Source organism: Lissotriton helveticus, chromosome 7, assembly GCF_964261635.1.
Source record: "Lissotriton helveticus chromosome 7, aLisHel1.1, whole genome shotgun sequence".
NCBI classification, from domain to species: domain Eukaryota; kingdom Metazoa; phylum Chordata; class Amphibia; order Caudata; family Salamandridae; genus Lissotriton; species Lissotriton helveticus.
Genome location: NC_136068.1, coordinates 1592160025 through 1592174154, shown reverse-complemented (window position 1 = coordinate 1592174154; position 14130 = coordinate 1592160025). Strand labels below are relative to the sequence as shown.

The following is a 14130-nucleotide window of genomic DNA, read 5'->3' as shown; positions in this document are numbered from 1 at the left end:
TTCAAAATAGCATGGACTAAGTATTTATGAAGGATAAAACTAACAATGTGTTTTAGAAGTCTCAAAAGAAGTTAGACCAAACATGTTTGTATGAATCAGCATTTTCATATTATGGACCATGCCTGTCATTTGTCTTCAAACGTTTTAACTGTGTTTTTTTCAATTTAGCACCTAGCCTGGCTAAGTGTATATATATCCCAGCTTCATAACAAGAGAGATACATGTTACAGTTTCACTAGGTTGATACATTGTTCTGAGTGCGCCTGGAAGCAACATGCATCTCTTCCACTTGAAACGGATTGAAAGGAGAGAAAATTGCAGGACCCACGTCACGCGCCCAATTGGAAAAAGTGGTACCATAAACGACATTGAGCAGTTGGGTTCATATTTCCTTTGCAAGACTTTAAGCTATTACATTGTAAATGACAAAGCCTTTCATTCAAGAGCTTTTAAAACCAAAAAGAATTATAATGCCAATAGCTTAAACCCTTGCAAATGCGAGACCACTTGAATGGTGGCCATGCCCCTTTTAAGACGCTGCGCGCCTTATTCAGGTTACAGTGAGCAGCATCTAAAGTAAGGGGCGCGCCCAACATTAAAGTCAAAGTGTGGAATGGGGTGCTTTCACTCCAAAACAAACAAAAGGTTCTGTAGCGCGGTCACCAAAGTTAAAGCGGACTGCGATGGCAAATTAAATAAATAAGCAAAGCCCCTATAAAGTGGGCAGTCCCGCAAATTAAATCAGCGTGGCCTCTATAATTAAAGCAGACCCGCAGCCAGTACTATTAAAAATATAAACGCGGGTGGCGTGCTGTCTTGAAGGTAAGTAATAACATTGTGGGTGGACTAGTGGAAGATCATTAAAGAAAATAGAGCTCACAGACGAGATAAAGCAGAACGTGTACTAAAAGTAAAAAAAAAGCCTAGTCCTTATGAGAGGTAGAAATGAGGGCATGGCAGTACCAAGGAGGGACTAAATCCCATTCACAAATGTAAAGTAAGGACAGTAATAGGAGCCACCTAAAAAGATGGGCTGGGAAACGGGGAAAGTGTGTATGCCACACTTCAATGCAGCATGCCGAAGAGCAGCACATGCGCTGCCCAGGCTCAACCTAAAAAGTAGTACTAAAGTGTGACTACTAAGCCTATTGACAAATCAAAAGCCCCAATTTACAAAGGAGAAATAGGACAAGAGAACTGGGAATAAAAGGAACAATCTGCACTACTCTTAAAGTACCATGCGTTATGTAGGAACAGAAGGTGCTAAGTCCAGACACGTGATCCCCACACGAGCCTTACGGAAGATAGGCAACCTATCAACCAGGAAAACTGATTTATGAAATTGGACAGCACCCTTCAAGAGTTAAGCACTGTTGCAAAACAATTGTCAAAAAAGAACATACATATGAGCAGAATATTCTTTTCCCAAGCGTACATATAATACACACAATCTTGTAACTTTGATTTTCTTTCTTTTATTCAGTTATTATTCTTTATTTTCTTTTTTTGATAGTTGCAAACAGCCGACGCGTTTCGTCCGTTACCGGACTTCTTCAGGGCTTAAAACATTCTTTCCGATTTCTTTTTTTCACATTAGTCCCGGTCAGGCCTTCTGGTCACAATACGAGGCTCCAGAACTTCCGAACTCTTTGAACTGACTGTGGACCTGCTCTTGTCCTTTGTCTACACTGACTGTTACTAGGATTTGTAATCCTGTTTATGACCTTCCAATTAACAATAGAAATTTTTTGGAAAACCTGACCGGGACTAATGTGAAAAAAAAGAAAAAGAAATCAGAAAGATTGTTTTAAGCCCTGAAGAAGTCCGGTCACGGACGAAACGCGTCGGCTATTTGCAACTATCAAAAAAAGAAAATAAAGAATAATAACTGAATAAAAGAAAATCAAAGTTACAAGATTGTGTGTATTCTATGTACGCTTGGGAAAACAATATTCTGCTCATATGTATGTTCTTTTTTGACAATTGTTTTGCAACAGTGCTTAACTCTTGAAGGGTGCTGTCCAATTTCATAAACCAATTTACAAAGGACACTAACAGGAGTCAATTGGAAAGACAGGTGTAAAATGGGCAGTGCTAATTTTAGTCAATACCCGAATACAGCATGTCTCAACTTAATAACAAGCATTTACAATGCAATGGTCTCGGCATCATTAAAGGTAGAGCTATTGGCATTGCTCATGACTTTTTTTTTCTTTAAATCATAAATAAATGGCATTGTCATTTACATTGTCAATACACACTCACCACTCTGCACACTCACCACTCTGCACACTCACCACTCTGCACACTCACCACTCTGCACACTCACCACTCTGCACACTCACCACTCTGCACACTCACCACTCTGCACACTCACCACTCTGCACACTCACTCTGCACTGTGCACACCACTGATCATGGAATCGTCCACCACACTTTCTAAAACTCTATAGTCCGAAGCATAATAGGCACAGAACCAAAAGAAGGGTAGACATTGCTTAAAATAATCTTATTGTATTTATGAGCAGCAAAAGCGAGACTGTGAAATGTGCTGAATATCAGTTTATTACGAATCAACAGAGTGGAGTTAGAGAACCAAGAAATAGTAATTTAGAATCCGGGTTAGAAGGAGTAGTAATCACAAGCTGAGGATCAACGGGCGCGAAACAGCGTGGTGGGCGCGCAGGAGACGCAGCGTGAGCGTGCACATCAGCTGAAGATCGCCGGAGAAGACACCGAGCCTGCCTGCTGCCGTGACTGACCCGCTGCAGAGGGAAAGAGCCCGGTGAGTGGGGGTAGAGGGGGGCGGCAGAGAGGGAGTGGGCAGAGAGGGAGGGTGTGTGTGTGTGTGTGCCTGTCTGTCTGGTGTGTGCCTGCCTGCCTGTGTGCGCGTCCACAGACCCTGGTCGGCTCGTGCACCGCTCTGTACTCCCTTGCGAGCTTACTCGGCGACAATAGTTCTCGTTGCCGAGACCTAAAAAGGGGTTTTCCGGTCAATGGTTATTTTTGAGAGGTCATGCTGCAGGTTAAAATTTTGGTAGTATTCATTGGTAGGCATGAAGCCATACCTTCTTTTGCCACACTACTGGGTGGCACAATAATTTGCAATCCAGTGGGGATAATTAACTTTCCATGCCGTGGATGTATTTCTTCACTACCTACTAGTTATGCCAATCAGAGATTAGCTAAGTTTTATATGTTATTTGGGGTGGGCATGGGTCGCCAGAGCACCTGCATTTGACAGTAGTGCGCAGTCTAAAATCAGCAAAATAATTTTGCGGAAATGTGTTTGACTGTTTAAGACAGACAAGATAAAGCAGAATCTGCAATAAAACAAGGGAAAAAAACAGTCCTTATGGGAGGTACAAATGTAGACAAGGCGGTACACCAAGGAGGGATTATTAAGCCGTTTCATCAATCAGAAGCAACGATTTCGAAAGGACAGTAACAGAACCAAATTAAAAGATGGACGGGAAATGGATGGGGCACCTATTCCATACCTTATTAAAGCATACCTCGCAGAGCAGCGCCGCCTAGGCTCTACCAGACAACGGACTGCAGCTGGGTGTCAGACAATGCTAATACTCTAATCTCTTGACAGGCCAAACCTGGCAGCCCTCCTCTTCTCATCTATGTGCTCAAGAGAGGGCAAACTATTCACATAGGCTTCCGGTCAAACTGCAGAACTGTGAGGAGACAGGTTCTCGACTTCTCCTTCCCAGTAAAACAGACACTAAGTTAAGGAGTGCAATTTGAAATAAGTGGAGTCTCTACTGCACGTATAGTGGGGGGCATGATGTGATACATCGCAGTATCGTTTTCACATAACTTTTATTCCCATTGTACTAAACAGAACTTCTCTTCACTTTATGTGTATTTGCAGATAAAGCCTATACATCTGATCAAAGCGGGGCTATTTATGCGACCGTGGCTCAAACGGTAAAGTAAGAATGGTTTCACACAAAAGAGGGGCTACACTACATCGGGGCACCCTGGGACAAGAAGTAAGTGTGCGGAGGGGGGGTGGGCGGGCGGATGCAACAGACCTAAAATGCATGGATCAAGTACAGGTAGCTTAGTACGGGAAAGGGGAGGGAACGGTTGCTGACTTACACAAGGCAAAAGGGGCCACATTTAAAAAAAAAACATTTTTAAGGTTGAGGTTACAAAATTAATATGAATTTGTGACCCAAAAAAGAGCTCATGAAACGTCAAGTGTCAAAACCAGTAATTCCATGATTTTGTACGGTAGGCTAGTCAGTGACTAGTAGAAAAACGGCTCTCTGGCATAGATTGTTTTATGCGATAAGCAGCACGATTATAACATTAGTACCTCAAACTCTCTGATGTAAGGAGCAATACCGCAATACGGCTGGTTGTGGTGTTTTTCGTGTGGCAATTTCTCCAGCGGCGGCAGGTACGGTACAGGGTCCCTTGGTGCAAATAGAGCCAACAAATTTGGGGGTAGGAACTGCGTCATCGTGGAAATCTGTTGGAAAAGAAATAGCATTCATTTAACAACAAAAATTACCACAAGAACACTGACATCATAACTGCCTGCTCATCAGTGACAGTTGTATAGATCACCTGTTTGGGCTCACGAAATAACGAAAACGCAGGGCAGACATCAAGAAAAGCAGACAAGGCACCGTAGGAGACAAACTGGACCAGTTACTGTCATAAACAGGGTGTACTTATGATACACAGTGACAAGTACATAATGATGCATCTAGAGCAATAAGCAGCGACTCAGATAAAAGTCGCCTGCAGAGAAGAGAAATTACAAGCCAAAGACCTAGAAGCATTTGCAACACCTAAGAAACGAATTACCAATGATAAAACACGTCTAATACTGGGGTGCTTGCTTAAATCTTTTTTAGACACTAAAAATGTTTACATTCGAAATAATTCAATTTCTTGATTAACCGTTTGACTACGTGATCTAAACAGATGCATATTAAACATTGTTATGCTAGATCACCAGGTTGCCCAAAAACAAAGCATACGGTAGCAAATAAAACATGCCTATTTTTGGGTCTTGCCTGGCGATAGCAGCGCTGCCCTCGCCATGCGAGGGCTTCTTGTAATCAAAACGGTTGAGGACGGGGACTTGAAGTCCCGCCCCCTCTTCCCATTGGCTTGCATCATATTTCAGGTCAAACTCTAGCTTTCTATTGTAAAGGAAACTTCATAGTCCCGCCTAGTTACCACCCTGTCCACCTTTGGCCCCGCCCACCGGGACTTGATCGTTTACTGGTGGAGTTACACATCCTCTCTATAACAGCCTCAAAAGCTTTCTCAACGCACTTGATCTCAACCAAATATGCAACAGCCCGACCCATAAGAGAGGCTCTACCCTTGACCTTATCATCTCCAAAGAGGGCGCTATTCAACTGGAGTCAATCCAACCCTGTGACTGGTCAGATCATCATATTGTCTCCTTCCTCATCAAGGAAAAAACCAGACTTAACTCAGTTCAACACACTAAGCACAAAGTGTGGAAAAGAGACTTGAGGAAACTCAACCCAAACTCCCTACCACCCAACAGCGGCAATAGGCTACTTCCCCCTCCCGGCGTTACAGACGTTCAACTTCTGACTGACCACTATCTAAATACTATGTCCACAATAATCGATGAGGTGGCGCCCATGCAACTAAAAAGAGTCTCGCCCAAGAAGACTTCCAACCCATGGTATGACGGAAGCCTCAATGAGGATAGACGGGCGATGCGAATGGCAGAGCGCACCTGGAGGTCAGCCCCCTCTGCAGTGCACCTAAAAAGTCTAAAGAAACTGAGAAACGCCTACTTCAGGAAAATAAAACGCTCAAAAAGAGACTTCTTCAGCCTCCAGCTCGCCCAAGCTAAAAACCGTCCAAGAAAACTGTTTGAGTTAGTCAGAACACAATCCAAAGAGCAACCCCAGACAATCAGGGCCATGGACGTTACTCCTTCCTGCGAAGACTTCTCTGCCTTCTTTATCCAAAAAACTGAGAGAATAAGAAGCGATCTCCTCAATGACGCTATCCTGTACTCCAACCCCCGACACACAGCAGTGCCTCAACCTAAGAACAATGCTACTTGGTCATCCTTTGACACTTACTCCGTAGAAGAAATTGGCAGACTGCTCAGCGCCCTGAAACCTTCCAATCACCTCTCTGACCCCCTTCCTGCTAACGCTGTAAAAGACTTTTCCCCCTGGCTTCTCCCACTCTGGTCTAAGATTATCAATAGCTCTCTTCAACAAGGATCCATCCCCAACGCCCTCAAAGTAGGGCAAGTCACACCGCTACTAAAAAAACCAACAGCAGACCCCACTGATCTAAACAATTACCGACCTATCACAAACATCCCCACTCTCGCTAAACTGTTGGAAAAATGTGTACAACTACAATTGACTAAACACATAGATAAGTTTGACCTCCTAAACGCTCAGTCAGGCTTCCGAGCAGGGTACAGTACCGAAACTGCCATGACTCACATAGTGGACGATGCCCTCCAAATCCTAGACCAAAATGATACCTGTCTCCTCATCCTTCTGGATCTCTCCTCAGCATTTGATACAGTTAAACATGAGAACTTACTCGAACTGTTAAACACAAGGATGGGCATATCTGGGACTGTTCTAAAGTGGTTCACCTCATTTCTACACAACCGGACACAAAGAATCAAAAGCAACAACCTGCTGTCCTCTCCGGTACCTGTATCGCTAGGCGTCCCTCAAGGATCCTCCCTCTCCCCAACACTGTTCAACCTAGTTATGGAACCTCTCACTACGTTGTTACAGGCTTCTAATGTGCACTTTCACATGTATGCCGACGACACCCAACTTTATCTCAAAATACAATCTCCCAAGGACATCATGCTGCTGAACACCACGATCAGAAACACCCAATCCTGGCTTGCTGAGAATCACCTCAAACTCAATGCTCTGAAGACCGAGTTCCTCCTGATCTCACCTCCCGCTAAAATATCCACGGCTCAAACATGGCTTAAGCAATTAACGGCTCTAAATGTACAGCCCATCGTAGTAGACTCAGCAAAATCTTTAGGCATAACACTTGACACCAATCTCAACATGCAGCAGCACATCAGCAAGGCAACCAAAGGAGCGAACTTCCAAATCAATACCCTGAGAAAACTTAAACCTTTCCTTCCTGCCAAAGACTTCCAAACTGCAGTTCAATCTATAGTCATCCCGCACATAGAATACGGGAGCACCGCCCTCTGCGGGCTCCCCCTAACTACAACGGCACCCCTACGAGCGTCCCTTAACGCCGCAGCGAGACTAGTCACAGGCTCAAAAAAACACTCGCATATCTCCCCGGACTTTAAATCACTGAACTGGCTACCTTTTGAAGCCAGAATTCAACTGAAAATTGCATGCATGACACACAAGGCTGTGCATCTGAATTCACCCGCCTACCTCACTCAAAAGTTGACAATTTCGGGTGGCTCCCGAACTACTAGGAGCACAAACAATCTTTTGCTGAAACCTCGAAGATTTCGGAAGGAAAAAACGTATAAACGTTCCTTTTCAGGAATGGCACCCAGGATCTGGAACTCACTCCCTCCTGAAACAAGACTCATCTCCTCCAATACAATCTTTAAGAAAGAAGTTAAAGCGATCCTCATGGCAAAATACACATGACCTATTACTCCGTATCACTCATAAATCTGCTCTGTAAGGCCTGTCCGACCTTGGCCTATTGTACCACCCGTATTATCGAATTACGTAATTGTATACGCTCACTCTTTGTATTTTGTTATAATGCTCGTTGCACCTGGTTGATTATGTATATTGTTATAGTGTTGACGCACCTGGTTGACTTTGCACACTTTACCCTCTCCACCTCAACGATCTTTACATCCCTTCTACTGTCGCACCTGTGGGACTATACATCCTGCACACACCCACCTCAACTTGGCCCACCTTTAAACTCTAAATACTCTAAACACGCTTAAGCAAGTATATGCTCCTTGGTATCGCACTTTATGCTATTGACGCAATTGTTTGTCTACTCTCAGTGTACCTACACTACCACACCTGTAACCTACCTCATGTCCTTTGACCTACCTATGTAACTAGCACCTTGTACCTAACTACCTCATATATCACTTTGTATATACGCTTTATTACTTTGTATTTCTACTTTGTATTTTTACTTGTAAAGCGCTCTGATATCTGCAAAGATCTTGTACGCGCTGTATAAAACTCTCAAAATAAAAATAAATAAATAAATAAACTCCGTCAGAACTTATTTTCAGCACAGTACTAATGACAGTGCGGTTGCTTTCAGTTTCGTGGCTGTGTTTTTTTGTTTCTACGTTTCAAGCGGATTGCTACTTTGTTACGCGCCGCGTTTTTTTCTTTGTTTTTAAGTTTCAAACTTCAGACCCAGGAGACCAACTACGTTGGCATTTGCCAGAATTTAAACCGCAACACCCCCGTTCTCTAGCGTGAATAAACCCGTTCGAGTTTTCACTTACAGCCCGCCTTTCCTTTTGTTCTGCACGTTTCTGTTGTTCTGACCTATCTTCTGAAGAGAAAGAATCTCAGGCCTTAGACTGCGGAAGCCTCCCCCACAACCAATTGATTTACTGCTATTTGAGTTTTCTGTGGGACTCCCACTTCGTGGAAAGATACGAGCATATGAATCTATTAAAGGCCCAATGCTGGAGAATGGCAGTACTAAGCGACTCGGATCTCTGTTCACACGAACAGTCGCTGAGCCAAGATCGGTACTCCAAGTTTACCAGAGCATCTTGGCAGAAAGGAAAAAAGGAAACGGATTGATGGCTTGAAATTACCCATCAAGGCTGCTGCCTTATCTTCCTGTTGGCTAAGTCTTATTCTGTCCGGTTCTCTCAATTGAGAGGGAGGACCTGGTCTCCGTCGCCTTTCATTGGCTTCATCTTTCAGGCTAACTGTAGGGGAATCTCTGATCTCGTCCCCATCTCCTCCGGTGTCTGAACCCAGCAAGTAGGTGCGGCCAATGAAGAGAGAAGGCAGAAGCCATGATAGGGTTTTGCTGGTGTGAATAGTGTCTGTTTTCCTAGTTTGTGATGGTAAATCTGTTGTTCTTTCTCCTAACATGCACAGAAGATGGGGCAGGAGGGTGATGGGGCAGGAGGGTGATGGGCCAGCGTACTGTGCTTCAACATTAATCGATGGCCTGAGTTCAAGTCCTTGGTTTAATAAATTGCCGTTTTACAATAGCAGAAGTGTCATTTTTCTGCCTGCTGTGTTATAAAGATGTTGGGGTGCGTGGGTGGCTGTAACAGACGTGCTACTTTGTTTGAGATGTAAGCTATTTATATATCCCACAAATGTTCCAGTTGTGGTTGTCCTATTCATTGTAATTAATGGATTAGTAATTTAAGAATAAACATATAAAAGCTAAAAGCAATTACAATCAGTGGCAGTCTTTGTCTAGAGAGTGGTTTAAACTTACTCCACCTTGTGTACTCTACTGACCAGACACCATTTCATGAACAAATATGCCTTGAAACGGTCACCGTTAGGAGATATCTGCTAAAATATTACCTGAACCAAATAAAATGGGCATCAGGACATTTGGCTTTCCCTGGCACAGCAGTGCCCACAAGCTCTACACTTCAGGGGTCCTGTGACCTGGTTCCAGTTGCTAGTTCACTTGTTTTCACTGTTTCTATTTTAGGATGGCAAGTTTGTTTTAGCATAATGTCACGTGCTTTTTAGAACAGGTGTAGCTACCGTGAAACAGGTCCGTTATAATGATTTAACAAGCATTGGCATAGCCAATAGGTCATGCCTTTGGGACCTTATAAGTGTTTAGTTATCCAGCTCAATATCCCTTGAGCAACAACATCAACTGCTGCATGGCTAAACACTTATAAGGTCCCAAAGGAGAGACCTATTGGCAATGCTTGTTTTTGTTAAGTACACAATTGTGTCCATTTTGGCAAACTTTTAGGTCTGACGTGTGCTGGGGCGAAGAGGGAACTGCTGATCAAGAGGAGCATTCATTAATATACACAAACCTTATTAAAACGGCACGGCAGTGAACAAATCTGGAAAAAGTTATTACTGATGGGCAATTAAGTTCACTTCCTGGCTTGAAGTGGGTGTCAAAGTGCATGCGTGTGCAGGTGGAGATGGAATGGGTTAAAGTACTACTCATTTCCAATAAAATAAAGGACCACAAGGTGATCAGTTAACAGTTACATTTATAAAAGGGATAACATATCAGCGAGGTCTGAATTGATGCGTGTTCAGAGTTGCCAGTTTAGATTAATCACGAGAAGATACGTCACCCCCCCCCCCCCCGTTTTTCGGGGGGCGGGGGTCTGAGTTTATGGTCAAAAAATAAACTTTCAGCCATTTGTTTCTTTTAATCATTACTCCATTGTATGCAGACAGTAGAATTACCAACAAAGAGTACAACTCCCAAAAGTGAGGTGGGGGGGTTCGACAATGCAGACTAATATCCGGGATACATGACACGCGCAGTACCGAAGATGGTGTGGCAACAAGGTACAGCAAACGGAGCACGTATAACTAACTACCTCAACAAAAAACGCTTGCTAACCAAACGAAACCAGTCGCCCACGAGGGAAAGGGCACGGCTCGCACAGAGCCTGCATCGTTTACAGTGGGCCATCCAAAGGAGCCTAGAGGGCATGCTTGCTTTTCTCAACATCCACTTGAGGAACGGATTGCATGCAGGGATTAAAGCGGTTTCAGTGAATGACGGACGTGGTAGACCAGTCCGTAAATCTGGCCAAATGTGTTCCGTAATAACGAGATTGCCATTATTGGCAGTTACAACAGACTATTGGCAGGGATCATGCGCACTCACTTACCGGGCTTCACAGAAATGGCCAAACCTAGACCAAAGGACAAGTTGAGTGGAACACATTGTATTTAAACTGCCTCTGATGAGGCAAGCTACTCGGCAAACCATGCGTAACTTTGTCAGTTATGGAACAATGATTAACTGGGTTCACCTAGTGGAACAACAAAAACATCTCGTGCGCGCGCTAAACGGATTTGTTTTGTTGGTGGGTGGCAGGAGCCGGCCCACCGGGGAACGGCCACTATGTACCGGAAAAGGAGGAGGCAGTAAAAGAGCAGTCGCACACTATAGAAACCCAGCGCGTTGCAAACGGGAATCATCGATTCGCCTCCCGCAATATCAACACACTTAAAAAGGCAGACGCACGTCTTTTGAGAGGTCCGGGCTTCTCTTCTAACGCGGTACAAGGGGACTCACTACAACACGCCACTTAAAAAAAAACTAATCAGGGAGAAGGGCGATTGATGCAAATAGCAACGGCGAGCTTTCTTTGCGAGTGCGTGGGTCCGAATTTGAAGCAGTCCGGGGACTACAATGCGACACTGCACGCTCGCGAAGGCCGCGTTTGTCCTATCACGGGGGGCTGAGGCTCGAAGGCCTTCCCCGTGCCCCAAAGCTCTAGGTTGGCTTGTATATAGATAAGCACCTCTCCTTACCTAGCGGTGACGCCTCCACTACGGGCCTTAACAGGCGGAGCGCCTTCTCCGCTCCAGCCCCGGCTGGGTTCTCGCTCCGGATCTTCAGCAGCAAGAAAGAAAGGACAGGCCTCAGGCCGCGCGCCGTCCTACGTCGGACTGGAATTCATCCGCCACCGGAAGGACACGTTACAGTTGAGCGTGCGCCACGCAGTGTTCTTTCGCGAGCAGGAAAGAGACGTCTTGTGCAATCGAAAAGAGTTCTCGAGAAGGCAGGCGTGAAAGACTCCCCTCCTCCCAAGCACAGCCAGGCACTGGGAACATTCTTTGAGAAGGGCGCGGCTTATTATTACCCAATGGGTGTTGCGGGAGGCGGGCAGCCCTATAAATCCACAAACGAAAATAGACTACTAGTTCGTAAATTATGGGTTGTTTTTGGGGTGCAAAAAATAAGTTTCAAGAAAAATATCGTCAGGTCAAACCTGCGGTTATTTTTAGACCAAAAAAATCCAGATTTTTCTCCGACCACGCGGGTTTTGGTGCGATTAGCACCAACAACCCACAAGTTATTCTTCTCCCAAAAACTCGTAATTGGTTTGTTTTGGGTGAAAAAAATAAGTTTCGAGAAAAATATCGGCAGGTTAAACCTGCGGTTATTTATCGGCAAACAAGTCCAGATTTGTACCGACCCTGCGGTTTTTGGTGCCATAAGCACCAACAATCGGCAAGTTATTCCCTAAGGGCCATATGCATCAACACATTTTCCCATAGACACAGAATGGGCAAAACCCTTTGATGCATCTGGCCCTAAAACTCGTAATTGGTTTGATTCCATAACACCCTATAAAATTTAGTAGGCTCGGATTTTCACTGTGCCAAGTTTACAGGTTGTTTTTGTGTGCTTATTTATGTGCTACATTTCATTGCATATGTGGGTTACTTTTAAGTGATACTTTAGGATGAATAAATCAGAGCAGTTGTAATCAAACGAAGATCCAACTCCAGGGTACAGAGAGCCCACACCAGGAGCAGCCTTCCTGCTGCTCAGCCCATACACCAACTGCCACCCTCACTCATCCAACATTCCACAGCATCATCACGCACCAACATTCCACACCACACTCACCAGGGGCGCAACTAGGTCTTAATTTCGGGGGGGGCTAACATGGCAAATGAAGGGGCGTGGCTAATGTTAATCAATGGGGCGGGGCTAAAATGTCAGATAAACGGGATCGATTAATGCTCAGGTCAAGTGGAGAAAACATGCAACCCTAAAATTACCCCCTCACACCCCAAAACCCATTACCACCCTGAAAGCTGAAATCATCCACCTAGAACCCCAAACCCACACCGATCCCTAAAATTACACCCTTACCCCCCAAAACCCATACCCACCCTGAACCCTAAAATTACCTCTGGCACCCCAAAACCCATACCCGCACTGATCCCTAAAATTACACCCTTGCCCCCCCAAATCCATTACCACCCTGAACCCCAAAATTACCCCCCGGCACCCCAAAACCCATTACCACTCTGGACCCTAAAATCACCCCCTTGGAGCCCCAAAACTCATACCCACGCTGATCCCTAAAATTACACCCTTGCCCCCCCAAACCCATACCCACACTGAACCTTAAAATTACCCCTGGCACCCTAAAACCCATACCCATGCTGAACATTAAATTCTCCCCTGGCACCCCAAAACCCTGTGGCGTCACTGGGGTTGGTGTCACCCGGTGCGGGTAACTCATGGTGTCACCCCCTCACGACTTACCGCATGGACCACCTCTGTCAGAAATGTATGGCGCTAGGTACTGTCTTACTCCCTCTAGCTCCTTCTCTCTGTCTAGCTCCCGCTAGCTCCCTCTCTCTGTCTTACTCCCTCTAGCTCCCTCTGGTTCCCTCTCTCTCTGTCTTACTCCCTCTAGCTCCCTCTCTCTCTCTCTTACTCCCTCTAGCCCCCTCTCTTACTCCCTCTAGCTCCCTCTCTCTCTCTCACTCCCTCTAGCTCCCTCTCCCTGTCTAGCGCCCTCTAGCTCTCTCTCACTCTGTCTTACTCCCTCTAGATCTCTCTCTCTCTCTGTCTTACACCCTCTAGCTCCCTCTCACTCTGTCTTGCTCCCTCTAGCTCCCTCTCTCTGTCTTACTCCCTCTAGCTCCCTCTGTCTCCCTCTCCCTCTGTCTTACTCTCTCTAGCTTCCTCTCTCTCTGTCTTACTCCCTCTAGCTCCCTCTGTCTGTCTAGCTCCCTCTAGCTCCCTATCTCTCTGTCTTACTCCCTCTAGCTCCCTCTCTCTGTCTAGCTCCCTCTCTCTCTGTATTACTCCCTCTAGCTCCCTCTCTCTGTCTAGCTCCCTCTAGCTCCCTCTCTCTCTGTCTAGCTCCCTCTCTGTCTTACGCCCTCTAGCTCCCTCTGTCTCCCTCTCTCTCTGTCTTACTCCCTCTAGCTCCCTCTCTCTCTAGCTCCCTCTCTCTCTCTGTCTAGCTCCCTCTAGCTCCCTCTCTCTCTGTCTTACTCCCTCTAGCTCCCTCTCTCTGTCTAGCTCCCTCTAGCTCCCTATCTCTCTGTCTTACTCCCTCTAGCTCCCTCTCGCAGTCTAGCTCCCTCTAGCTCCCTCTCTCTCTGTCTTACTCCCTCTAGCTCCCTCTCTCTGTCTAGC

General features: G+C 45.5%; 1 protein-coding gene across 2 annotated transcripts in view; it reads right to left on the bottom strand.

Moving 5' to 3' along the window:
• LOC144770555 (protein lin-7 homolog B) overlaps positions 1-11763 on the bottom strand; it is a 493355-nt gene extending 481592 nt beyond the window's left edge. The window contains exons 1-2 of one of the 2 annotated variants that reach the window (XM_078655164.1): positions 11493-11763; positions 4334-4489 (exon numbers count right to left, since the gene is read on the bottom strand). In XM_078655164.1, the coding sequence (XP_078511290.1) occupies positions 4334-4480 (147 nt within the window). In that variant the 5' untranslated portion in view covers positions 4481-4489; positions 11493-11763. The remainder of the gene's footprint in view (positions 1-4333; positions 4490-11492) is intronic. The other variant, XM_078655163.1, reaches the window with a different exon arrangement.
• Positions 11764-14130: the final 2367 nt, after the last annotated feature.